This window comes from Penicillium diatomitis (assembly GCF_028827545.1).
Source record: "Penicillium diatomitis strain IBT 30728 chromosome Unknown utg000004l_segment0_segment0, whole genome shotgun sequence".
In the NCBI taxonomy this organism is placed as follows: Eukaryota; Fungi; Ascomycota; class Eurotiomycetes; order Eurotiales; family Aspergillaceae; genus Penicillium; species Penicillium diatomitis.
This window is the reverse complement of record NW_026623176.1, coordinates 2,936,721-2,961,284: the sequence shown is the minus strand read 5'-3', so window position 1 is coordinate 2,961,284 and position 24,564 is coordinate 2,936,721. Positions and strand designations below refer to the sequence as shown.

At 52.0% G+C, this 24,564-nt stretch overlaps 8 protein-coding genes across 8 annotated transcripts; 2 read left to right on the top strand and 6 right to left on the bottom strand.

Annotated features, from left to right (window-relative positions):
• Positions 1 to 211: 211 nt before the first annotated feature.
• Positions 212 to 2,244, bottom strand: N7539_004280 (flavin monoamine oxidase family protein; the record flags this gene model as incomplete). Its single annotated transcript, XM_056933882.1, is given in 5 exon segments — positions 212 to 385; positions 425 to 1,048; positions 1,087 to 1,540; positions 1,553 to 2,129; positions 2,178 to 2,244. The coding sequence occupies 5 exon segments, from the start codon at positions 2,242 to 2,244 to the stop codon at positions 212 to 214; spliced, it is 1,896 nt and encodes a 631-aa protein (XP_056791423.1).
• Positions 2,245 to 3,853: 1,609 nt separating this feature from the next.
• Positions 3,854 to 4,048, bottom strand: N7539_004279 (uncharacterized protein; the record flags this gene model as incomplete). Its single annotated transcript, XM_056933881.1, has 1 exon — positions 3,854 to 4,048. One exon carries the CDS (start codon positions 4,046 to 4,048, stop codon positions 3,854 to 3,856), a length of 195 nt encoding a protein of 64 aa, XP_056791422.1.
• A 1,243-nt stretch (positions 4,049 to 5,291) lies between these two features.
• On the top strand, positions 5,292 to 6,413 carry N7539_004278 (putative plasma membrane ammonium transporter (Ato3); the record flags this gene model as incomplete). Its single annotated transcript, XM_056933880.1, has 5 exons — positions 5,292 to 5,569; positions 5,651 to 5,751; positions 5,807 to 5,926; positions 6,000 to 6,175; positions 6,246 to 6,413. 5 exons carry the CDS (start codon positions 5,292 to 5,294, stop codon positions 6,411 to 6,413), a joined length of 843 nt encoding a protein of 280 aa, XP_056791421.1.
• A 290-nt stretch (positions 6,414 to 6,703) lies between these two features.
• On the bottom strand, positions 6,704 to 7,576 carry N7539_004277 (vacuolar protein sorting family 37 protein; the record flags this gene model as incomplete). Its single annotated transcript, XM_056933879.1, has 2 exons — positions 6,704 to 7,190; positions 7,260 to 7,576. The coding sequence occupies 2 exons, from the start codon at positions 7,574 to 7,576 to the stop codon at positions 6,704 to 6,706; spliced, it is 804 nt and encodes a 267-aa protein (XP_056791420.1).
• A 1,485-nt stretch (positions 7,577 to 9,061) lies between these two features.
• N7539_004276 (ankyrin repeat protein) lies at positions 9,062 to 9,718 on the bottom strand (the record flags this gene model as incomplete). The annotated part of the gene is made up of 1 exon (XM_056933878.1): positions 9,062 to 9,718. One exon carries the CDS (start codon positions 9,716 to 9,718, stop codon positions 9,062 to 9,064), a length of 657 nt encoding a protein of 218 aa, XP_056791419.1.
• A 497-nt stretch (positions 9,719 to 10,215) lies between these two features.
• On the top strand, positions 10,216 to 12,705 carry N7539_004275 (tRNA ligase; the record flags this gene model as incomplete). The annotated part of the gene is made up of 1 exon (XM_056933877.1): positions 10,216 to 12,705. One exon carries the CDS (start codon positions 10,216 to 10,218, stop codon positions 12,703 to 12,705), a length of 2,490 nt encoding a protein of 829 aa, XP_056791418.1.
• A 424-nt stretch (positions 12,706 to 13,129) lies between these two features.
• On the bottom strand, positions 13,130 to 14,951 carry N7539_004274 (putative Golgi traffic protein SFT2; the record flags this gene model as incomplete). Its single annotated transcript, XM_056933876.1, has 4 exons — positions 13,130 to 13,282; positions 13,666 to 13,816; positions 14,280 to 14,400; positions 14,717 to 14,951. 4 exons carry the CDS (start codon positions 14,949 to 14,951, stop codon positions 13,130 to 13,132), a joined length of 660 nt encoding a protein of 219 aa, XP_056791417.1.
• Positions 14,952 to 18,219: 3,268 nt separating this feature from the next.
• N7539_004273 (uncharacterized protein) lies at positions 18,220 to 19,264 on the bottom strand (the record flags this gene model as incomplete). The annotated part of the gene is made up of 2 exons (XM_056933875.1): positions 18,220 to 18,382; positions 19,155 to 19,264. The coding sequence occupies 2 exons, from the start codon at positions 19,262 to 19,264 to the stop codon at positions 18,220 to 18,222; spliced, it is 273 nt and encodes a 90-aa protein (XP_056791416.1).
• Positions 19,265 to 24,564: the final 5,300 nt, after the last annotated feature.

Below are 24,564 nucleotides of genomic sequence, written 5' to 3'. Positions count from 1 at the left end.
GTTTGAAGATGGAAGATGGAAGATGGAAGATGGAAGATGGCCTTGAGGACCCGTAGGAAGGTGGCTTTCTTGACTCATTGTAAGATTGTTACGAAATTCTCGAGATGTACATTTGAGCTCGCGTCTCGTGATTGTGATGGTGAATATAGGTCTGTGTGCTCTTATCTATGCAGCAACCATGAATCATGAAAGTGGGATGTTGTGCGTGGCCTCAAAGCTTGATCCACCTGCCCATCCACGTCTTGACAATTAACTTTGCCTCATCTACAAGACCAAGATCAAGCAACAGCTGAGTTGTCCCTCGAACTGCAGAGTCAAGAGCCGAAAAGATCCACGCATGAGTATAGCTGGTGTGTTCTCCAACATAGATCGTCTTGAACTCAGTCTGCTAATAGGCCGGCAAATAAAGCTCCTGTTGACCGACCAGCGGACTCGCCCACGCTCCAGCCTGATGCTGATCGAATTCCCAACATTGGCGGTCATACACGCCGGTGCATTGTTCGGCGGCAACCTCACCATGCACTTGGATCATCGCTCGCTGGACCAGCGCGACATGTTCCTCAACACTCAAGGCGGCAGTGGATCGTGCAAGAGTCCCGGAGATGTACGACGCTAAGATAACGCCGGGTCCAGTACCGTTGATGTTGTATGATGGGTAGCAGACACTTCCGATACCCGGGATATCCACTGAGCCGCATCCGCCGCGGATGGGCTCCGCTTGATGTTCCCAGAAGCGCGTCTTGTAGTGCAGAGCCATTTTGCAGGCAGGAGAGTAGTTCAACGAGGCGATGGCCCGAGACAGGAGCGATGAATATCGCGGAAGGTCCCAGAGACGGACTTCACTGAAGGGGGCGGCGACAACGGCATAGTCGAATTCTCTTGTCTGAGGAGTCATCTGCAAAGGATCCTCGCGCCATGCAACCGAGATCTTCTCTGTCGCTTCTTTGTAAACGAGACCCTGAACAGTGCTGTTGAAGGTCACTCGATCTGCGACGTGGGGGAAGGATGCTCGTGGCAAGGACTCCAGGCCTTGGTCAATTGTGCGCCACTCTATTGCAGCAAAGTAGGTGTCGTCGTAAAAGTCACCCCCAGAGGCGTGTTGCCGGTGCCGGCCACATAGTCGGTGATGTTGGCATCGTATCCAAGCGCGTAGCGTAAGTAGCCAGCCTCAGACCAGTGGAACATACCATCTTCCACGGCTTTCATGTGAGCAGCGTACATGTTGGTTGTAATGGCTTGAATAGTCGCGTGCTTATCCAGCTGGGTGTAAGAGACATAGGCTGATTTTGCATCAGCGGCAGCCGTTGCATTGAACGATGCTGGAGTGTAGACAAGCGACGAATTGGCAGCCGTCTCAGCAGCAGTCGGAATACGACCATCGGCAAGACGCACCCCACCTGAAGAAGCAGGGACGTTGGGGTTACTCTGGATCCAAGGAATGAAATTGACTCGCAAGTCGGGTCGATCAGTGTTCATTTGATTCAAAACATCCGCAATCTGAGAGAGCATGCGATGGTCCATAATTTGAAGGGCTTCGTTGCTGCCTGGGTACGTTATGCTCACAGGGAAGCGCATGAGACCCATTTCCTGATATTGGTATTGACCGGGACGGGTGCGGTTCAGATACTTGGTGCGAATGCGTCCACCTACTTGCTGAGATGACTCGAAGATGTGCCAGTTGTGGATACCAACAGACTCGAGGAGGTGACTTGTTATTAGACCCGACATACCTCTGCCGACGATGGCCACCGAGTTATTCTTGGCCTTGGAGACGAACGCTTCGCTATTGTGCTTTGACTTCATATAGGTAACGCCATCAAACCAGGGTCCCATCATGTCAGCCACATCGGCGATGCTCTCCCTCTTGGTGAGTGGAGAAGCAATGGCAACGGGTGACGAACAACCCAGCAAGTTGGACCCGGAGAAGGCGTGGAGGCATTGATTGTGCATGGTGTCTGCGGGGGTCACCCAGACTAGTCTGTCTGGTTTCACGTCCCGTCGGACGAAGACGCTAGCGACTTCATGATGGCCATCCACAGAAGACTGTAGATTGCAATTGCCATAGACTAGCTTAACATGATCTTCAAAGGACTGATCAAGAATCTCCACGTGAATGTTATGCAGTGAGTCTGCCGTCACATCGGGAGGATTATAAATTCAAAGGATGCCAAGATCACGAGTCAAAGCCGCAGACAAAGTAGATCCGGACAGGGCCAGGCCCGCAACGAGATAGTTCAGGTACATATGAGTTGTGGGATACGGTCAGAAGACGTCAATGGAAATTCAAATTGTGAGATTGAGCTGTCCGTTATCGAACGTGTGTATAGCTGTCCATGGAGATATCTCCTCACTCGACCGAGGTCAGTTCCTGCGTGGGGATCTGATTGCCAATTCAAGTCAAATCTCACAACAAGCACGGGAATGTAGCAATCTCTGGCTTATCAGGACTCTTCGTCAGTCGGCTGTAAGCGCCAACAAGATGCTTGAACAGGTTGACAGCACAAGCGCCGATACGTTTTCCGAGAGTTGCGATAACAGTTGACGTGGAGTGCCGACACAACGCAGCTCGGCAGTTAATAATCTCTGGGCGCAGTCTCTCGTCTCCCGTCTCCCCTCATCTTTGGCGGTCCATGAATCATGCAAGAGACGGGATTAAGAATGGGCTGAAGCAAATCACCCCCTTTCAAACGATTCACGACACTTACAACAATCGGAGAAACGGAGGTGCTGAGATAATGACCCCACCAAGTTGCCGGTCAAATTAAATTGCTTACGATGTACTTTGCCATCGGCCGCCTTTCGCGAAATTTGCGTCTTCACGAGTCAAGAAAAGGGCGGTCCAATATAGAAGAATTGGTATTCCGTAACGGCCCTTGGGTCCACAGAAGCAACACGACACGGAGCAGATGATGCGGAGAAGATAGTCAAGGCCGGTTATGCCGGTCGAGTAGGTTGGGAACCTTTCGAGTCACCTTGATCTCCGTCAAGCGATAGTTGCTGGCTTTGGCTCCTCGAGGCACGTTGCTTAAACTGGCGTAATGCCGGTCATTTGAGTCACACCGGACCTGGAAACAGAGAATTACCTGTATCTCATCAGAAGAGCCCGTCCTCTACACGAGCGACCTTGAGATAATGATGGCCTTGGCGGGCGTTCGTTGCCTGATCCACCTGATCTTCTGCCGCTCGTGTCGAGGGTGCTTTGCACCCATGCTACAACATCGACTCAGAAAGACCAGCAATATCGCATAGATTACGGATCACCGTGCTACAGTAGGTTGGGGAATGAACCGCGAAAACAATTCTCGAATCACCCACGTGGTTGTGATGATGTGGGGATTTTCCTGCAGCAGATATTCAATTATGGGAGTTGAGTAGGTATGTTGGGGCTGATCGGCGTATACAGGCAAATATCCCAATTTAACGTCTCTCCATTCGCCCGGGCTCCACGCAAACCATCGAAATTGGCGTATATTGGGAGTGACCAATACGCATGACACGGCGCCGCTGTCAAGGCAGCACGATTGATGCTCATTCTGGATCGTGTCGTGCATTTCGCCAAACTTTACCACAGTTCTCCCATGCTTGGACATCACGAACTCAATCCGAAATTCACTCCCCTTTAGAAGTCAGATGTGAGCCCCGGCTTTGCCCGTAGATGATGATGGCCTGAGCGGATCGGATGTCAGGGAAAAAATAGACGACAACCAAGGTGCATGTGGGATAAAAATAATCATGAATAATGTGTTGGCAATGACATACGGTATACCCAGTTCCAGGCCCTGGCTGCCTGGGCATGACATGACGCGGTACCGGAGTGCGGGCATGAGTTTGTCCGAATTGCGGGTTGGTCTCATCAACCCCAGATCTTGGAGACTAGTGCCTTGACTGCCTTCGGCGGCGCAAAGAAGGGGTCTGCCCGGAGGCTGGAGACATGTAGTTCTGTCATGCCCTCAGTCGGTGTCCAGACACCTTTGATTACCAAAAGCCCGTCCTCCCCATCCAGAGTTTTGAAGGCGACATGAGCTGGAGACAGCACACTTGGAGACATGTTCATATACTGTTATTCCTTATCACTGATTGCGGGTGCGACGCCAACGGTTGATGTTGTTGGAGAACGCCAATTTGTGGGGTAAAAGACTGGGGCAATAAAGGTTGCGTGGCGTCACCGACCGTCCTCCGTCCGGCCACATGGATTGTAGAATGATGACGGGCACTCCAACCCCTTTTCAACATGATCACTTGAAGCCGCAATAGGAAGCGTTGCCAACCGACCGTGGTTTCAGCGCCACCAAGACCGTGAAGGTTGGGGCTGGCTCTTTCCAAGCTGCGATTTGAGTAACCAAGCCTGTGCCATGGCCGCCCGCCCAGAACCCTAAATGCAACTAACACAGTACCTCCGCCTGGGCCGAGGTAGCTGCCGTAGACTCATAGTAGTACGCTGGGCCCCAGCCAACCCGACTTGCCTCCGACGTTGGAATGAAAAGCAGAACTCACCGATTCATACCCTCGGCTCCTGCCTCGCGCCGGTGGGGCTCAAGTTGAGACAGGCTGGTGTCGCAAGTTTGGCAAATCTGGACGATCCCCAGCGTTCAGCAGGCCTCCCCATCGCTCCAATTCTTTCCCCACGTTCTGCGTTTTTCTCCGCTGAAAAAGATGGATCCGGGGTCCGCTTGCCTGCGGAGGCGCGATGAGTTACAGTGGATGCTTGTTGGTCGAGAGTCTTTCGAGTGGCACTGGTTTATCGCGAGGACCAATGAACGCAGATTGTCAAGGCGTGTTCTTGCCTAGCGTACGTTCTGCAAGATGCCCGGGGATTGGAGAGAATGGCTCTAGATCTTGTTTTAATCTTCGGCGTTGAGACCCCTTCTGGGGGTATTCCGGGGGAGAAGTGAAGGACGGTGGAGCAGACGCTTGGTGTTGATTTCTTCGATCCATACTGACCTACCTAAAATGGCAGTTCTGTGGGTGGAAATTTCTCGATCTGGGGTCCGCGGATCGTGATTTTCGCGGGGTTGATACAACAGTGGACTTGAAATCATTTTGTAGATGTTGCTCGCAACTGGCATCTGTACCGCATGTCTAGGCTCGCAAGTTGCCTAAAAGTAGTTTAAAATAGGTAAGACCTGTACCTATTTAATCACGTCAATGCCCATCCCCAGGACGATCTCGGAGGGTTGCCTTTCTACTTTCTTCTCTGTGTTAATATTAACCTTTTTCTCCGTGTCTATTACACGGTACACTCTTCTCCATTTCAACCTAGACGGTCGATTGATTTCTTCCCCATGCCCACTATGTCCTCAGACGAGAATATCAGTAATGACAAGCAAGACGCGGCCACCATTGAGATGCTGCGCCGCTATCAGACTGCCGACAGCGTCTTGCTTCCAATTTCCAGGGATGCCTTTGAAAAGCTTTACCTGAGCCCCAAGACCCCGACGGCAGGAAACTTGCGTCGCACGTTTGGTAATCCCACACCTATCTCGCTGATGGGCTTCTTGCTGGCTGCGACACCGGCGGCTATGTTGACGATGGGATGGGGCGGTTCTGGTGGGAATGGTGGCGCTATTTTGTGAGTTCAGGATAAACGCTGAGTGGACTGTTCATTGGACTGGATCAAATGACTGATACATTGAGTCTTTCGCAACGTTAGACCCGTGTATATCTTCTTTGGAGGCATTGTGCAGCTCTTCGGCGCTGTGGGCGAATGGATCATTGGAAACACATTCTCCTGCGCGCTGTTCTTCACATACGGTAAGGGACCCCCAGGGAATGAATCAAGAGAAGATGGTGGCTAATGTGTATATAGGAACATTCTGGATCGTCCAGGGAACCTCAATGATCCCCTGGTTCGCAGTGGGAACCAACTACTCGCCCACGGGTAATTCTCTCGAGGGCATGCAGACGCCCGAGTTTGCTGCTACTACCGGTTAGTCTCCATGATACTTCAAGATCCGATATACGCTGCCCCCTTCATGATCTAACTCTCGCGCAACTCCCAGGCCTCTATTTCGCCACCCTCTCTGTCCTGACTTTCGTATACCTGCTGTGCTCCATCCGTACCAACGTCTGCCTCTTCCTCGCGCTTTTCCTGCTGGTCATCACCTTTGCCTTGTTCTCTGCCACATACTTCCAACTCTCTTTCGGTAATGCTGCGCACGCAGCTAAGCTCCAGTCGGTATGTTGTGTCACACTGCCTTGTCTCTAACTCGATCCTCCAAGCCATCAACTAACGTTCTCGATATCAGGTTGCTGGTGGTTTCAATTTCGCTTTGTGCTTGCCCATCTGGTGGATCTTCATGGCCCAGATCTTTGAGGCGGTCGATTTTCCCTTCTCAATCCCCGTCGGCGATCTGAGTACGGTGATTTTGGGCCGAACTCAGAAGCAGCGAAAACGCGAGGCTGAGGTTCAGTAGGAGGGTTGCTGTCCTAAAAAGAACGGTCCTGATTGAAAATAATTAGAAACATGAAGCCGGCATGCTGACAGTGGACAGTGAAATACATATTTCGTAAAACTACAATATAGTTTCTTTTTGAGTCTTGATGTCTGCCTTTCCATCGTAAATCTTGGCACAAGATTAGTATCAAGCTTTCGATCCTCGATCACAATAGATGTTGTGACTTTGAATTTAGTGAATGAGGAGGCCAAAAAGGTAGGTTTGGGGCCTTCTAGACCCAGAATATACAGTTGGTAGTTTGTTCTCAATCACCGCCACCCCCCAACTCTCCCCTCGTCCCATCGCGCCTTTGCTTCTTTCCTCGCCGCCAATTTCGAAGCCTCGGCTCTCACGCGACGTATCCAGTCAGCAACTTCCTTCTCCGTTGCACGACCATGATGGTCCTCATCCAAGAAACTCTCTTCCACCGCATGGCAGACCGCCTCTTGCTCTGCAATTGCGGCGCTCAGACGCTGATACAAGGCTTTGGGAGACCACGGTGCCAGCGCTGTATCCATCTCAGCCTGCTTCTTGCGCCAAGAAACCTCGAGCGATTGATGTGTCAAGAGCATCTTCTCCGTTTGACTGCGAAGCTCGGAGACTTGCCTTTGTAGTTCAAGGAGGCGGGCCGCGAGATCCTGGTTGACGTGGAGCAGGGATTCGAGGTTCTGTTGTCGGGCGGCATGTGATGGGTGTTGAGTGGAAAGGGCAGAGATGAGTGTTGGGTCTTGAAGGATTGTCTGCAGGTCTTTGGTCCTGTAGATTTGGCAGTGTCAGGTTGAGTGCAGCATGATTTATATGTAGGAAGTTGGAGTTTTGACTCACGATTTGTCTTTGAGGACTTCGGGTATCCATCCTTCTGCAGCCGTGGGAGGTGCTGGCAGAGGTGCTGAGGATAAGACATCATGTGTATGGGCTTGCTCAACCTGAGAGAGTTGGGAGTCTGGTCGATAATTGCTTTGGGGTTGCTGCGGCATGGGCAATGAGGTCATATTCTGAGGGGTTCCTCGCCGGCTGGCCTCATGGCTGTTCGGCTTCGGGGGCGGGGGTGGAGGGGTCTCCGCATTTAAGGGAGAGTTCATAGTAGGCGGTGTTGTAGAAGAGTAGGGGTGCGCAGAAATTTGAAATGGCGGCTGAGACATCCATGTATTAGAGGCCTCTCGGTCACTAGATTTCTAGGACGAAATGGAGCTTGGGATGCGCAGGAAGAGTGTGGGGTCTGGCGGGAATTGGAGATGCGGGCGGGTGACAATTGTTTCTGGAGTTCGGCGTCGCAGGCTTATCGATAAGCGCAGTACCTGACTGCAATCTGCATAGATCTCATCAATCTACCAGTAGCTCCAGATCCAAAGTTACATCATGGGGTCATGGGTATGTTGACAAACACCCAATTTGGAGTTTTCGCGGACTTCATCCTTTCCAGACCCACCAAATTTCATCGACAGGCATACTGTCACGATGTGCTCTTCCACTACTCAAAATACTGAAACTCGAAAAAACACTGCTGAACTGTCAGAGGATCAAAGAGCATCTATCATAGGCGATCTGAAGACCAGTCAATCCGTAACCAAAATCGCAGCCGAAGACAACGTCTCCCGCGCGACCATCTATGACACACGCAACCGATGGCAGAGCCTGCATACCTTAAAATCCAGACCATGGTCTGTTAGAAAGCCCAACTTCAGTAATCATACAAGGCTTTATATCCATCGGCTCGCTCAAAAGGACCCGTCCTTATCTTATAAGGCTCTTATCAGCAATTCGAACGAGAAGATCAGCAAGTCAACAGTTGAGCGAATCCTGCGTGACTAAGACGCTCGAAAAGGAGCATCAAAGACCGAAACTCGACTGACGGATGATTATAAACCGAAGAAGTCATGATCCTCGCGCAAAGGAACATGTCAAATTACTCGGATGAAGACGTTACTTTCTGTGATGGAGCCGGCTTCGACGCGGTTCGGTTCCAGCCCAACAAGGATTCGATCCTCTTTCGTGCTATTAACATTGCATGATTCGCATTGATTAGATCTGGGTATGATCAAAGCCTCGACTGGAAGAGCCCCGGCTGTCTCGTTGGTGTTCGCGCTTTTATGGCTGTAATATCAAACGAAAGAGCAGTCTTTGCTTTTCAGCGATACCAACGCATACGAGAATGCTAGCGAGAAGGAGCCTTGGATGATCCAGTGGTCAATTGTCATGATTATGATAAAATCCGAGGATACAACAATGTGTTCGAGGGTGTCAATGTTTGGATGACCCTTGTCTGTATTGACGGTTGGGTAAACTACGGCAAGAGTAGTTCCACGGGATAGTCGAACAAAAAGTCATGTATTTCGATATATTCTTGCCACCCACATCACTTGTCTCAGAGATGATGGCGGGGATTTCAGGTTTGACGTTCTGCGTCGGATGGTCATGCGTGTCCTGAGCCAAGCTTATCTTACGCATGCCGGCACGGAGAATATGTTCTGAATATTGAACAGCTTTGACTGGCCAGGTCATGAACCGGTCGCCGCGCTTTCATCATTTGAAAGCAGTCAACCAAAGAAGAGGTCTGGACGAGTAGGGCAGAGAGATGCACGAGTCTGATTGGGGGTATAGGAGGATTGCGACGATGGACCAACATTTTATTCTGTCCTTCGCCGTGTCTCACGGTCGGCAGTCTCGATGCTCGATCCGGAAATAGCGTCCATAACCAAGGCGCGCAACTCATCTTGCGTGGCTTGGCTGTTGAAGTCCTCACGGGCCGCAAGCTCATCGATCCGACGCTTGAATTCTGGATCAACTTCCATTCCACCGGCGTTGGCTTCCTGCTCTGACATGGTACCAATGTTCACCTTCATATTCTCAGGGATTGGCGGGGGCGCATTCAATGGTCCCTCGGCACTGTCAGTCGATGGAGCTGGTGCGCCAACGACGTCCCGAAGGTAGGCAACTACCTGCGGAAACTCATCATCTGCTTCCATCTTCTCGTGGGCCTTGTAGCCATCATCGTTTGTTTTATTGCAGTTCACGCCTAATTCTTCGACCAAGCAGCGGGCAACTTTCGGGGTCTCGGCGACAAACAGGCATGTTTCACCATCTTCGTCGAGCAGGTTCACGTCTACACCGAATTCCTGAACCAGTGCACGCAGGAGATCGGTATGACCATAGGATGCAGCGGCGTGCAGGAGGGAGTATCCATGCTCGTCCTGGGTGGACGCAATGGCAGGGTTCGCGCGGAGGAGCTCAAGGAGCCCCGAGGGATTGTCGCAAGCGAGAAGGTATGGATTGGGTTGGGCCATGGTGTCGCAACGCGGATGAGTCACTGTGAACAATTTGAGTCAATGAATCTGACGACGTATGAATGAAAATGCGTCAGAGACTGGACAAATTTGCTGTCTTGAAAACGAAGAGTAACGCGGAATCCGAATGGAGATTTTTGGCGGAGGAGAGAAAATATCCCGCCGATAAGGCTGAAGCCGCCTTGCCGTTTTGGCTCCCCGCAGCACACTAATGGCCCTGACTCTTCGTCGATGACTCTTCCTACGGTTCGAGCTCATTTCAGAAGGAGCGACACGTAACCGCCTAGATCGTACCTTACGTTTCCTGCGGTATGTCATTTTCTTTAAGACTAAACATTTCCCGCCTTCAGCTGCTGAGAAGTCTCAGAAAGGTTCCAACCCGCTTTGGCCTGTCAATCATCGCCCCCCTCCATCGCGATCTCCACTCCAACGATATCTTTTCCATACCACGCGTGATATCCACCACTCGGCATTTTCCCACACGAGGCAAGACCACCATGGCGATGGCGACGCAGAATCCGTCCGAGATCAGGAAGCTCGTGCAAGAGCTAGAGGAAGCTCGAAAGATGAGTAAGGGTGCCAGAAAACAATGCTTCACGTGCAAAAAGTCCACTTTCGCAGTCGCAGGCACTGCGGGGGTCACAGTGGACTCATGGAAGTTCATGGACTGGGATTACAAAATGCCAAACCTACCGATCTACGCTCGTGGTCTGTTCACAACCGAAAGGAAGGACAAAACTCCGGAAATTGCCGTGCGTGGCTACGACAAGTTCTTCAACATCGGCGAAGTCAAGGATACCGAGTGGCGCAACATTGAGAACAAGACGAAAGGCCCTTATGAGCTGAGCGTGAAAGAGAATGGATGCATCGTCTTTATCTCCGGCTTGGAGGACGACAAGTTGCTGGTCTGCAGCAAGCACTCGACGGGACACCGGAGTGACAGCGCCAAAAGTCACGCGCAGGTTGGCGAGGAATGGGTGGAAAGATGTGTGTCGGGCCTGGGGAAAACAACAAAGGACCTAGCTCGCACTCTGCGTCAGATGAATGTCACCGCTGTCGGCGAGCTATGCGACGACAGCTTCGAGGAGCATGTCTTAGCTTACGATCAGACTGCCGCCGGCATTTACCTTCATGGGTTGAATTACAACCAGACCGAATTTGCAACCATGTCGGGGGACAAAGTTCATGAATTCGCAGATGCTTGGGGGTTCAAGAAAGCGAAGTATGTCGTGTACGATGACATTACCGCCGTGAGACAGTTCCTAGAGAGCTGCGCAGAGACTGGTACCTGGGATGGGCGCGAAACAGAAGGGTTCGTGGTCCGGTGCCAGATCAGCGATCGAGATAGCGGATATCGCGATTGGTTCTTCAAATACAAATTTGAAGAGCCCTACTTGATGTACCGTCAGTGGCGCGAGTGCACCAAGGCAGTGATTTCCGGAAAACTCCCAAAAATCAAGAAACACCGCGGGATCACAGAAGAATATCTCAACTTTGCGCGTAGGGAGTTCATGAAGAATCCCCAACTAACGGAGGAGTACCAACACAACCACGGCATTATCTCTTTGCGAGAGAAATTCCTCCAGGAACGAGGCCTCAAGGGATCTGAAATCATTGCTATGGAAGAGGAGAGTAACATGGCCAAAGAAGCCACCAAAAATGTCATTCTTGCCCCCATTGCATCTCTCGGCTGTGGAAAGACGACCGTTGCCCTCGCTCTTGTTTATCTGTTTGGTTGGGGCCATCTCCAGAACGACAACATTCCGAAGCAGAAGGGAAAGCCTCAGAAGTTTGCGTTCGAGATCACCAAAGCTTTGGCGACTCATCCTGTGGTCATTGCTGACCGCAACAATCACCAGCGTCGGGAGCGACAGCAATTGATGGATGATACCTTCCCTGTTGTCCCCGACGCCCAGTTTGTCGCCCTCCACTACGTCCACGAGCCCAAGTCCGAATTTCTTCCAGCTATCAAGGAAGTGACTCGCAAGCGAGTGCTTGAGCGAGGTGACAACCACCAGACCATTCGAGCTGGCAGCAAGAATCAGCAGGAAATCGTGGGCATCATGGATGGATTTCTGACTCGTTTCGAAGGAGTCCACGCCGACCGGGCTCCAGATATGAATTTCCAGCATGTCATTGACCTCGATGTCTGCTCATCCTCTCGTGAGAATCTTGAGACTGTCGTTAGAGCATTGCACAGTGCATATCCACGTCTGGTCCCAAATATGCCTTCTGCCGAGGAGCTCGACAAGGCGATTGAAGCTGCGCTGACAGACTATCACGTCCAGGAGGACTTGAGCAAAGGCTACAGTGCACCAAAGACAAAGAAACAGAAGAACTCCATTGTACCCGTCATGTCACAGAAAGGAGTCCAGCCGAAAAGCCCTGAGGCTCTGGTCCAGAAATCGGAATACTTTGGGGTTTCGGTCCCTAGCTCAACGATCACTGCCACGCTTCAATCTCTCTTCAACAACAAATCACCAGAGCTCGCCCGTTTCTACCATTATCTCCGCGAATCACGCCGTCTTCAACCTGCATTCCACGTCACTCTGATCCATCGTGCCTCTTCCCGAGATCGCGCCGAGATCTGGGACCGCTACACGAAACAGTTCATTCGCTTCTTGAAGTCGAATCCAGATCACGATCTCGCCATCAGCCCTCCCCAGCTCGGCCGCGCCCAGGTGCGCCTCGAGCGCCTGATTTGGGATGACAAGTTGATGGCCTTCGTGGTACGCCTGCTGCCTATTGAAGGGGAAACAGGTGAAGGCGTTGCGAACGCGGATGAAGGTCTACCGTGCGCGAACCGGGTCCCTCATATCACGGTGGGCACTGCTTCACAGGCTGTGAAACCAAAGGAGAGTAACGACCTGCTCCAGCGATGGCTTCAGGTGGGATCGGGTGGTGATACGGGCATCCACGAGCTGGAGGTTCCTAATGTGCTGGTCGTGGAAGGAACGATTCACCCTGTTATGATGCGTGGGAAGTAATGAGAGATGAGAGCTGTCAGGTCTGTCGAGTGTGTTGAAGTACGGAGCTGTTGACTTGAGAAGGGCGGTGTGTGATGCGTGATGACGTGAGGTTGTCAGCGATTACTTTCTTTACAAAGCAACCACTTTTACTATTCACTTTCGAAGTGAAAAGCGTATGAGAGCCTGTGTATTAATAGCGCAAACATAACTACTCCGTTCAAATGATACAATCAGAATTCGTGTTTTGACGCCTTATTCCAGCCCAAAAGAGGAACAAGATATGTTACTCAACGTACGCAGAATTCATCGTCCATGGTATATACTGTACAGGAAAACATCTACCAACGCAATAACGCTAGGGAAAGTCCTCGCGCCACCATGCATCGCTGGTCACTGGCCGCGACAGCTTAGGATCTGCCTACTTACTCGAACGGGGAAACCTCTACCCACTCACCCATGCAGACACTCTCGAGATACCGAATCGACCCACATACTGAAGTCCAGTGCTGCCCATGGGGAAGTAGCTGACAAGATACCAGACCAGAGCGGCAAGTTGGAAAATCGAGGAGATGAGGGTAAGGAGGAGGTTTTGACGCTAAAGGCAAGATGGATGTCAGCAAGGGGTTGATTCTGCTGTGAGAATGTGGCAGCGCTTGGTTTGAGAAAGATGATTCAAGGGCGACAGCTTAGACACTAGGCTTGCAAGAGCTTGCTCAAAGTCTCCCAGTCTCCGCAACGTGGAGGCAACGAGATTTCGTCTTGGAAAACCATAGCTGCGGTCTGTGCAGTGGCGAAAGGGGCAACGATGCGAGATGGACCAGATGACTCAAATGGAATGAGACAGGTAGTCAAATGATCAGTGCAAAGAGGACAAGCTCATATGGACGGAGTGAGAAGCCGACCAGCAAGCAGGCATCTTGAAGAGGGGAAAAGCGATTTTCTTTGCATGGGGCAAGAGAACAGAAAAGAATCACGTACACCGATCGCAAAGTATAAAGTCAAGGCAATAGAGCCGAAGTAAGCGGCCGTAAAAGGGAGACGTGACCCCGAAACCAAATGTCTCGCGTAAGACCAGGGTCCCATGAGAACGGCCCATGACAGCAAAAACAGGGCTGAACCAACCGACCATCTGCAAGTGGGAACAGATCAAAAGTTAGTGAATATGTTTCCATGAGAGATTTTGCTTGGCGAGGACGCGTGCAAATTGCGCGGAACCTGAGGCTTAGTATGCGGCGCAGGGAAGCGGTATAGCTCCAAGTGGGCGACGAATGAGATGTATCAGATGCAAAGCCCGCATCTTCATATGCTCCAGCCTTGAGGGAGGGGGCAAGTGACCACCATCACTCTGTCCAGCAATCAGACTGACCGGGGGGCAGTAAAGTGTGGCTATGCAAATACATCTTGAGGTAGAGAGACCGGTTGTGGCTGGAGAATGTGGGAAGGGGTGATCACGACAGAGCAAATGACTGGGGACTGCAGCTTAGATTCGGAGAGGACGGATCAAAAGTGGTTGCTGCACTAAGGGTAAGGCAGAGGAGAGTGTAGTGGAAAGAGGCGTGGCAAAGTTCAACGTGACTGGTACAGACACTTACAAGACGGCAAATTTCCGAGGTTTGAGCGTCAGCACGGGGAAGAGGAAGAAGCAAATCAAGAAGCAGACGGCGGCGCCCAGGTTACAGGCACCGAAAATGAGCATTCGATCCCATCGACTCACTAATAGCCAAATCTTGTTAGTCTGCAGCTTTGAATCACATGGGTAACATCAGGCCTGGACATGGTGGAAAATCCGAATGCAAAGAATGCAGGTGAAAGAACCAAGGTATGAAGGCTTTTTTTTTTTGATTTGGTTGCAATCCAAACGAAGGAAAGTGTTATGATAGCCACCCTGGGTGCAGAGGACTAGCATTTCCCACTGTCCAGGTGCCGCATGCTAGGTTGGCCCCAGGTTCCGAGCCATTTGGAGCGTTCTTTTATAGATGAAGGAACGAAGACGGCAAACAACTCGAGCATGCAGAAAGGGTAAACTTACAGGCAAAGAACCCCTCCTCCTCTTCCCGTCGACTTGGCGCAGGCAGTGGCGCACCGGGCGCTTCATTGTGTGTGGGAAGCTGAACATATCCACCTTGGCCAAAGGGATTGTAGGCCTGCAAGCGCGACAGGAAGGGTGCCTGAGAACCGCCGTTGTTGGTCTGTACAGGATAATCTGGGTCTCTGCGCGACCAGCCTAACGAGTTCACTGAGTCTCGGAACGAAGTGTTTGCCATGATACTGAAAACGTCCGCCCGGGTGGGGGGAGGGTCCTAGAATCGCAAGAGGCGAGGACAGCAGTGATTTGGTGACCAACTCGTCAAGGGCAGGTAGCGACTAGCTGGGTCAATGGTGCACGGGCTCGGCTTATCGGCAAGTGAGGCGCCTGGCTAGAAAAGCAGAACCCCAAAAAATAGTATCGTCACGGTTGCGCGGGTCAGGCAATGGTCGCCAACTTGAAGCCCGAGTAACCGAGAGTTCTGATGGCAGGGGGTATGCACGATAGAGTGCAAGATGATCTGCGTGTGATACGGAGGGGCGATCACGCCGGCAAGCTAGGCCTGATAGGGCGGCCCCAGTTCGGAGATGGGCGAGAGGTAGATGAAAGTGGCGTTGCTAACTCGGCGACAAAGGCGGGACGTGCGATGGCTCGGATCAAGAGCTGATATCAGTAGTACAAGTAGCAGACCAGACCAGATCCGTCGAGGAAGATACAGGGCCAATAGGGGCACCTGAGGATATCACGGAAGCGCACTGGGACCCTCCTTCAGAAGCGCAAATGCGGGAAATCCAAAATGGGCAGGGCACTCGTCGTGCGGATGTTGCGTAGAGCAAGCTTACTCGCTTGTACCGCAATGGTCTCCCTGCGTACTGCTGGATGCACTTTTATTCGGCTGTATCTTCCGATTCGGCCAGACGGGGCCTCGTATGAGGGCGCGAGGTGGCGAATGCGCTGAAGCTTCAAATGCCGTCTCGATACTGAGGCGCGGGACGCGACACACAAATCGAACACACGAACAGAGCGGGGATGAGCTGGGTGGAGAAAGTATTCCGGCAGGTGCCAAAGCTCCGTTGAAGAGAGTCGAGGCGGTCAACTCGGAGACAAGGCAACACAGGGACACTGATCGGCTCCCAATGGCGATGAGCCGGTCCTGAAGGTCGAGGCGATGGAGACGGGCTGAAGACTGCTCCTAGTCGGCGGTAATTGGATCCGCAAGCGCTAATCGAAGGAGAGGAGGGACCTGGGACGACGAGGCGGAGGGAGAGTGAGACCCGAGCGGGCGGAGGAGGAGATGACGTGAAGCTGTTTTCGATATGACCAGAGATCCTGAAAGTTCAGTGCGGGCGAGGCCCCGGGGTCAGATGATCAAGGCCCAAAGAGGCCAAGCGTGGGGACTGCGTATGGATGGGCAAACGGGTGCAGTCACCAGGTTTGGGCTGAGGGATGGGATCGGTTGCGGAGAGAGTTGGAGGCGAAGGTGGTGAGAGCACAGGCCCAAGATGGTAAAGGAGGGATCGCAACCTCCGAGTGTGGGCCCTCCCGAAGCTGCAGGTAATCGGGTCCTCTCACTGGCCCTGCGGAGTGGGGTAAACAGTGCACGGGCCATCGACTGATCGAGCAGGTGTCCGTACGGACAATAGAACACTTTGGTATCAAGATTCAAGCCATGCGACAGCTGCCTGGACCTATCCGTGCTCGTTGTGTCTCATACACGATTGTTGCTTCTTTGCCTTGCCTTTATTGTATTGTAGGTTGACAACTCCCAAAGGACTGTTGTTAGGTGCCACCGCAATCCTGGAAGGCTGGGAGAGCACTTAATTCGAGTAAATACTCCATGATCCATAGTAAACATCTAATGTTGTATACTGTGTACTACAGCAGACTAAATGGATAGAGAGACGGCCACAGCATGGATACAGCCCGTATGGCACTTCCACCTCGAGGTGCCTCGTTTCAACTCCCTAATGACTCCTCAAACAAGGGATGAAGAGGTTGGCTGGATGGGATGAACCTGAACATGGATCCGATTCCATGCTATCTCAAATCCAGATGAATTGGTCGAGTAGGTCAACTCCCAGCCTCGTCTCAAACACCGAGTCTTCGTTTCAGATCTATGTCGACAGCACAACACATCTCAGGGAGGTACACATCCACCTCTAGATCGGGTGACAATGATCCGGTTCAACCACGTCCCCAATCCCGATCCAAGACTACAGACGTGATTTCGACACCTCACACCTCAGAGTTCTGTTGATTATTATTTGCCCAGAAAAGGCTGATTTCCAGCACAGTGCCATGACTCAAGGCCGGTGGCGATCCACGCCTGCGTGCAATCTGCATCCACCCGAGATGGAGTGAGCTTCCGGCTAGTCTGCAGAAACTCATCTGACGGGAGAATCGCCAAGAGCAAAGGCAAAGTGCCACGACCAGGTCGAGTATGGGCTCGTTTGGGACTGCCGAACGGCGGTCCCAACCCCACCCTGGGATCTCATCGACGTACCGTATTGTTTCCCTGGTCATCAGCTCGGATGACAGCTCCCAAATGGCAGCAGTATTCTGTCAGCCATGCATCTTTCCCCGGGATTTGCGAATCTTCCACTCTTCCACGGATGACACCACCTCGACCAGGATCCGACTGGGGGTTCCCGACGAGGACTGAAGAGTCCCATCGAGGCTCACGCCGCCAAGAAGGGGAAAGTCCGGCGTCTGGAGGATACTGTCCCACCTTTTCCGGGACTTTACCTCTTGGGGCCAGTCCACCGCTTCGAGCCGCCCTGGGGTGACATTTAAACAGATCACACCAAGAGGGCGACATGGATGGTTTGGGAGGCAGATGATACAGCGTCTACGGCTCTGCTGCCTAGCAAACTGCAATCTCAGCAGTCTCTGTTAAAGCGTACCACAGACTCGCAAGAATGAATGCCGTTGACTTGTGGCATGGGGCTGCTGCCATTGTCAAAAAACAGAGCACGGGGGCATATATCAATCTTGAAACGGTGCGAGGCAGACCCGGGACCATCAACGTTCCAACTAGAGTGGGATCGCACCTGCCTGACATCACACCCGCCGTTGCGAATTCCTCAACTGAGGTTGGGTTACATCGGCTCTAAGACAGTGAGCATTTTATCCATGGGTCTTTTGGTCCGGTCGACTGTGCAGATTTCGAAATGTCCGATTTGGGAGCAAGTCCAAACGGAGTGATTGCGCTTGTCGCCTCGGGATCGGTGCGAATCACCGCGAGTGTACCATGTCGACTCCATTCAACCGCATTGCGCTGACGTTCAACCAGTGTGACTGCAGTGGATATCAAAGCCCACCCACTCACCCACTCTGCCCATGTCTCGCCCACGGTCGAGCAGTCGAGCCGCCCCGCGCACCTCCTTGCTTTCATTCCCATGGAATTCTCGGTGTCATCTTCTCCGAACCTTGACGGGACGGGACGTCAGCGAGCCATGGCCGCTGCGGAGTGCAGTGTTTATTGCCAGTGGGCGTGTACAGCAGCACTACTGTGAGTAGTAGTAGTAGTAGTAGTAGTAGTAGTAGTAGTAGTAGTAGTAGTAGTAGTAGTAGTAGTAGTCGTAGTAGTCGTAGTAGTCGTAGTAGTCGTAGTAGTCGTAGTAGTCGTAGTAGTCGTAGTAGTCGTAATAGTAGTAGTAGTTAGCAGTACTTGTTGCTCTTGTTGTTATTCGACCACTTCTTCTACCATGACTCTACTCCATCCCCTTCGTTTCCATGTTCCTCGACAACCGTCGGACATTCTTCGGACTTGTATGAACTCGTCATGAGACCGTCCTGCCTCCTGCACTACACCGCCGTCCCCGCACTGGAAGGGCAGACGGAAAGACTTCCGCATAGGTTCACTCGAAACAAAGACTCATCCTTGTCTAGCGACGGAGCTTCGTCAGTTCACCTGGTCGGTACTCATCCACATGGAATATCAAAGATTCGTTGTATAGATATGAAGAAGTACTCTCGGCTATCAAGCTTCGGGATTCAGGGAGAACCACAAACGGTAGTCCGAGACTCATGGTACCCATGCTATGTGGTATGTATGTAGTTGGCATGTAGTGTGTACTTTGCACTGTGTAGGATATCATATGCACTACTGCCAGGCTCCAGCGATGCTTGATTCAGGCAACTCCGCCAAGCATCAGTGCGGTGGTGAGTCCCGGGACAATCCCTCGAAAGGTATGATTCGAGCGTGAATGGGATCTCATTTTTCCCGACTCGGATCAAATCATCATCTGTGGCTGAGTCGGGGACTCGCTCAGCCGGTTTTGGGATCGAGGAGCAAGGGCCAAGATGGGAAGATGGGCGGAAAAGGTGTGGGTGATATTTCCACCTATTGGTCGCTCCTCTCAGACACATTCCATCTTTGCTCCTCCACCCTGCCTCGTCATCTGGTTCTCCGACAGAGTCCCTTTTTCAGTATGCACACCGCCACATGCCCTCGAGAGACGGTGCATCCGAAGGATGTCGTTCTCCTTGCCCAGATCCCGAGTCGAGCAGAGCATGAAGGCCCTTGGAGGCACGACCATTACCCCTCATCGATTGTAATGTGAGCAGTCCTGAAAGCGTTGCCGTCATTTTGGCTCTGCGATCATCCCGCGAGGCCCACCGACGGGAGACGGCAGTAGTCGGGCGGCGACGAGTGAATCGTATGGATCCGCCTTGCAGCCGTCGTTGAAGTCTGCAGGCTACAGGCTGCAGGCCACGGACCACCTGCGCTCCCTTTCTCTCATGCAGCCGTCGGGGGGATCCAAAAGTCAGATGTGGAGCCGGCCGGAAGGGGACTGAGCAGATTGATATACTGATTATTGAATGACTATCACCATGTCACCACTGCGCAAGTGCCGAGTGCAGCAGACTTAGAGCACCCTCCTCTATCTCTCGGGCCTCTAGCTCTCCTCCACACCCGTTTCCCCCTCCTTGCTCTCCGTCTTCACATCCTGTCTGGAAACACGCGGGCCAAAGCGATATCCCTCCACAGGGCTCTCGGAGTACATTCCCGGAAAATGGGGGAAATGGCCGCAAACCTAAAAGCTCACGGTCATCTGCGCTGAAGGGTGGGCCGCCTGAACTAGTATACTCGTTGAGACGACATGTAGAGGCCCAAGCTCTCGTCGATCGTCCCCGAGGATGATCGCCCCCGGGTCCTGGGGCAATATCCACGCACCAGAGCGCGCGCCATCCATCCGCACGACATTGTAGAGCGGGCTTGCGCATTGCCAGCCACAGACACAAAATACAGGGTGCTATCGGCAGGAACTTCCGTAAAGCTCTCAACGTTTCGTTATTTGTCGGCTTCCTTTTCTGTACTTGGCCGCTTGTATCATTTCCCGCTTCCTACGATGCGTGGTGGTCAAATTCCTGAAGTATACAAGGCTTCTGGGATGTCTGATGCTTGATAATCTCCAATTCTTGGTAGACGTACGATGGACCACGGTCACGCAGACGCGCAGTAACTTTTGGCCGATGGGCTAAATCCCTAGACAAGGGACCTCTCTTTGAATCAATTTTGGACAGATGGGTCAGGCTTAGATCGGGTGCTACATACTCTCGGTACGATTGATGCTGATCGATTTTCACATTCCCAAAAGGTGAGCTCACATCGGAAGTCATGCCTCCAGCACTCAAATCTCGTCTCTGTCTCGTTCTCGGTCTTTTCAACCAAGAGGCATCATCTTCTCTGCCCTGTATGGCCGTTGCCTAGTACCCCTGACGTCCATACTCATCGAGCGTCTTCATTTGCCCAGCAGGACCTCTTACTCCTCTTTTGCGACCACGGCTCTGGAGCATGTCACGGCACGGATTCGTCTTTGACATACTCTCTCAGACGATCATTCCTTTCTCGCCTGTGATCTGACATTCCCTGGCTACTTTATTGGTCGAGTATTGACGACTCTTGGCTTGATCGCAAAGCTCGTCTACTACTCCATCCTCCATGATCCAACCCATGACACCTCCGTCCGAGCTCTGCCCATGTCGGGGTTTGTATACTTGATTGGCCGTCTCGGGAATCTCACTCATGCGACTCAACTCAGGAAGAAGGATAGTAGGGTTTCATTTCCGCAGAATCTCCTCGGAGCGTTGAAAATGGCTTTCACCCGACTGGAGCGGGAGGAAGTCGTCGCAGACACTGGACTATACTCAAGAGTCCGATAACAACTTCTGGAGTCTCGTATGCTACAAGCTGCGGTACGCACCGGGTTTTCTGACAAGACCTCGCAGGCACATTCAGCATACAGATCAGCGCGGTAGAAGTACTCATCGCAAGCTGCTCAACTCAGAGAGGCTTTCCCGAGAAAGAAGAAAGGACCACGTAGTAGAAAACAGGAGCAATCTTCCACTTGGGTACATCTGTGGAACTCCCAGCTCCCCCTCCTCCCATCTGATACATTCTTGAGGCCAGTGCTGCCTTAACTTTTCCCCCATGTAGATTGAACTTTGAGTCATGACTCGCGCACAGGTGACAGATCTGGGCGGCTACTGGTATCATGGGATCCATTTCGTTAGAGATGATTTCCTAATCCGGTCGTGTCACTCTTTCGCCTCTGGCGCGGCTTGGATCTTCGTCAGTCTGATCAGTCGGCCTCTCGTCGAGGGTCACTCCCCGAATGACCATTTCATCCGAGAGGACCTAGCTTTTGATGTTCAATTTTAATTCTGCTTCCTATTTTTAACTCTTCATGGCGCAGCCCTGGACCAAGCCTAAAGCGGTTGAAGATCGTTGCGCATGCGATTTCCGATGGACAATGACATGTGACAGTAGATTTCCTCATTATCTGTTTTTTTTTCTGATCATCGCCATGGTATTCCTCAGGCTTAGATTGATTTCCACATATGTTCAAATCTTTGCACCCCGTCTTCGACCCTCAATCCTGTTTTTTCTTTCTCCCTGCGCTCCTCTCACTTGTCAGGAGGGGAACGGGGAGGAACACTCGGAGTGAAGTTCATCCCCCCCCCCCCCCCCATTCCATGTGTTCTTTTCACCCTGTGTGTACAGTCAGGAGAATCGCGCCATGTTGCAGTAGACTGTGATCCTGGGGACAGGGACCTGCTTTCTCCTCACCTTCAATAGGAATAGCAGGGATAGCTCTGGCTTTCCATATCACATATGAAGTTTCTTGGATGGAGATGTCATGACCAGTTCGGCAAGTCTCGTGTCGAGCATTCCCTGAATGATTACCAGATCAAGCAAGATAAGATCATCTTCGACCAAGATTCCCCCACCCACCACCCGCTCATGCCCGCATGGTCTCTATCTTTCCCCTGATTCCATACCACGGATGATGAAAACTTGAAAAGGACACAGCTCGTGAACGGGTACATGGCTGCATGACCTGCCCATCTAGCAGGGAATTACCTAAGGAGGCAAAAAGAATAAACACCATAAATCCCAGATCGTGGACTTTCTTGTAGCCAAGAGCCATAGCCAGACGAGTCATCCCCCACCCTTGCGTTCAACTCGCCCACACCCACACCCACCCCTTCAAGACATGTGTGAGGGTGGGTGTCGTGCTGCTCTCGATTGAGACAAGCGTCGAGGAAAAAGCGTGTGTCGTATTTTTCCGATGCCGAAGAAACCGGCAAGCCTTATCGATTTTCACCGATCGACGAGCTGCATGACCGATGGTGTAATATATCAATAATACATCAAATGAGAGATGCAGAAATCCCACCGGATGCCCGTCTTATTAAAGTCCCCTTGCCCTCTCCCCGTTCTTGCCATCTGCAAGTGATACTTCTGTAACCTTCCTTTCCCCTCCCCGCCCATCTGCTCCCGTCGAGTCCTCTCTGCAGGCTTTTGCAAACGGTTGTTGTGTTGGCACTGCATCACTGGCTGCTTGCGCTATCTAGTCTCCTTTGAGAAATCATCCAGAACTTTTTTTTCTTCTCCCTCGAGTTCATCCGTGGGCAGACTCGACTTGGTGTCGTCATCCTTAGACTGATATAGTATTGATTCTTCGGAGATCCATCGCTTACCCATCATCCAACGTCTGCCGAGATCTATACAGTCATCCAACACTGCTCTCTCTGCGACGGGACTGTCGGTATCAGAGAATCTTCTCAGCCACTATATCAATCTTCGACTCGCGCCTCATGCTTCGTATAGCCTGGCTTGTGGATCTTGCAGGTTGTCTTCCATCTTGAAACTCTCACTATTCGACCTTTTGGATCGTGGTACGTATGAGCATCTTTCTGTGCCGTCCTGCAGCTGTCATCACACACTTCCCTTCCGTCTTCATGGTGCTCCGGTTCCTGCATGTATGGATGCTGCCTACCTATCTCCACACTAGCTACCACGTGTTGGGGCTCTGTGCGGAAGACGACGAGTGTCTGCACCATCGATTGATTGATGTCTGTTTCTGCGGTTGTTCTTTCTCTGAGTCGACTCTCTGCAGCTGGCTCTAAGGGAAGCACATCCGGCCTTCCATTACAAGAGACACTTCCTGCAGCACTGTTAACGATTTTTCGTGTGATGATTCTGCCATCACACCATGATCTCATCACATCGTTCTGACACCTTCACAGTCGCTCAAACTTTCTTGCTGATTGCATTCGGATTTGCTCGGACCTCCGTCAGCACGATCAGTCGTGATCTAAAGCCAACAATACTTGGTAAGCGGTTCATTTCTGCTCTCACACATTGCCCTTGCACCCAATTCTCTTCACTCATGCATTTACAATGGCCATTTTTTCCTTGGACCCACACTGGACTGCTTCACACTTTATCTGCTTTTATTTTTCTGCTGTTGATCTTGTTTCACTCGAGTCCGGGTCAACATGGAGCAGAAGGCAACCCGGGTTCAGGCGTCAGCAACCCAACAACAATCAATCCATGAGTGGACACAGGCTCGTGTTGGCAGCACCAGATGAACTGCGGGGCCGCTGCACGGTGACTCTTTAGGCGCTGTCTTGCCAAACCAGGCGCACGGGGCCGTTCAGACTCAGAGAGGCTGAACACGCAGGGTCAAGGCGTCCTTGACCGGCGTCAACGGACCGGTTCGGCCGATGAGCAGAAAGTGAAACTATGCCTCGGACATGCCTCTGATCAAGAACCAACCTTTCTTGGCAACTACCCCGGGTGCATTCCATGGAGCACCTCCAATCTCTCGGCAAAGAAGTCCGACTGGATTCTGGTGCTCAGTGCTCAGCGCTCAATTCTCTCTATATCCACCCGCCCGGTATACTTCCCCAGAGGAGCCAAATTGCCTCACGGGCCAACGAGCGATCGCCACTGCTTCACCGCCCGCGTGGCCTCTCTTGCGCTCCACCGCTTGTTTTCTCTCCCCGCCTCTCCACTCTGGATCGGCTGGATCGTCGTATTCATCTTGTTCAAGGCTTCAACGCCGGATGTTCGTGAGCACGTTCCTGAGCCAGAAACTCTTGATCCAGAGAATGACCACTGCTTCTGCTCCTCTGTAACATTCTGTTGCTGTTACAGCTTCTGCAGTCTACCTTTCCGGAGCGTCTCTCTTTACACATCTGCTGTCTTTGCTCTGCTGGACTCCGGGTTCCTGACGGGCCTTTTCTCCCTTGTGGATTCGATTGCCCTGGAGAGCGAAGCCCGCGCTTATCTGCTGCATCCGCCCTGTTCCCCCTCTCTTTCCCCTTCTTTTTTTTTTTGGGACACGCCACGTCTCCGTTCCCTTTTGGTCTTCTTTGACGAGCAGTGGAGAGTTACTCACAATTGAAGATCTTTGGATCATTTCTAGCTTTTACTGTCTAAGAACACTTGACTCTCTCTTACTCTCTCTCTTTGCTCGACGCACCAACGGCAGCGTGTGCGTCGTCCACCTGACAAATCTCGGGCATTCTTGGTCGCCGAGAACGTCGACTCATCC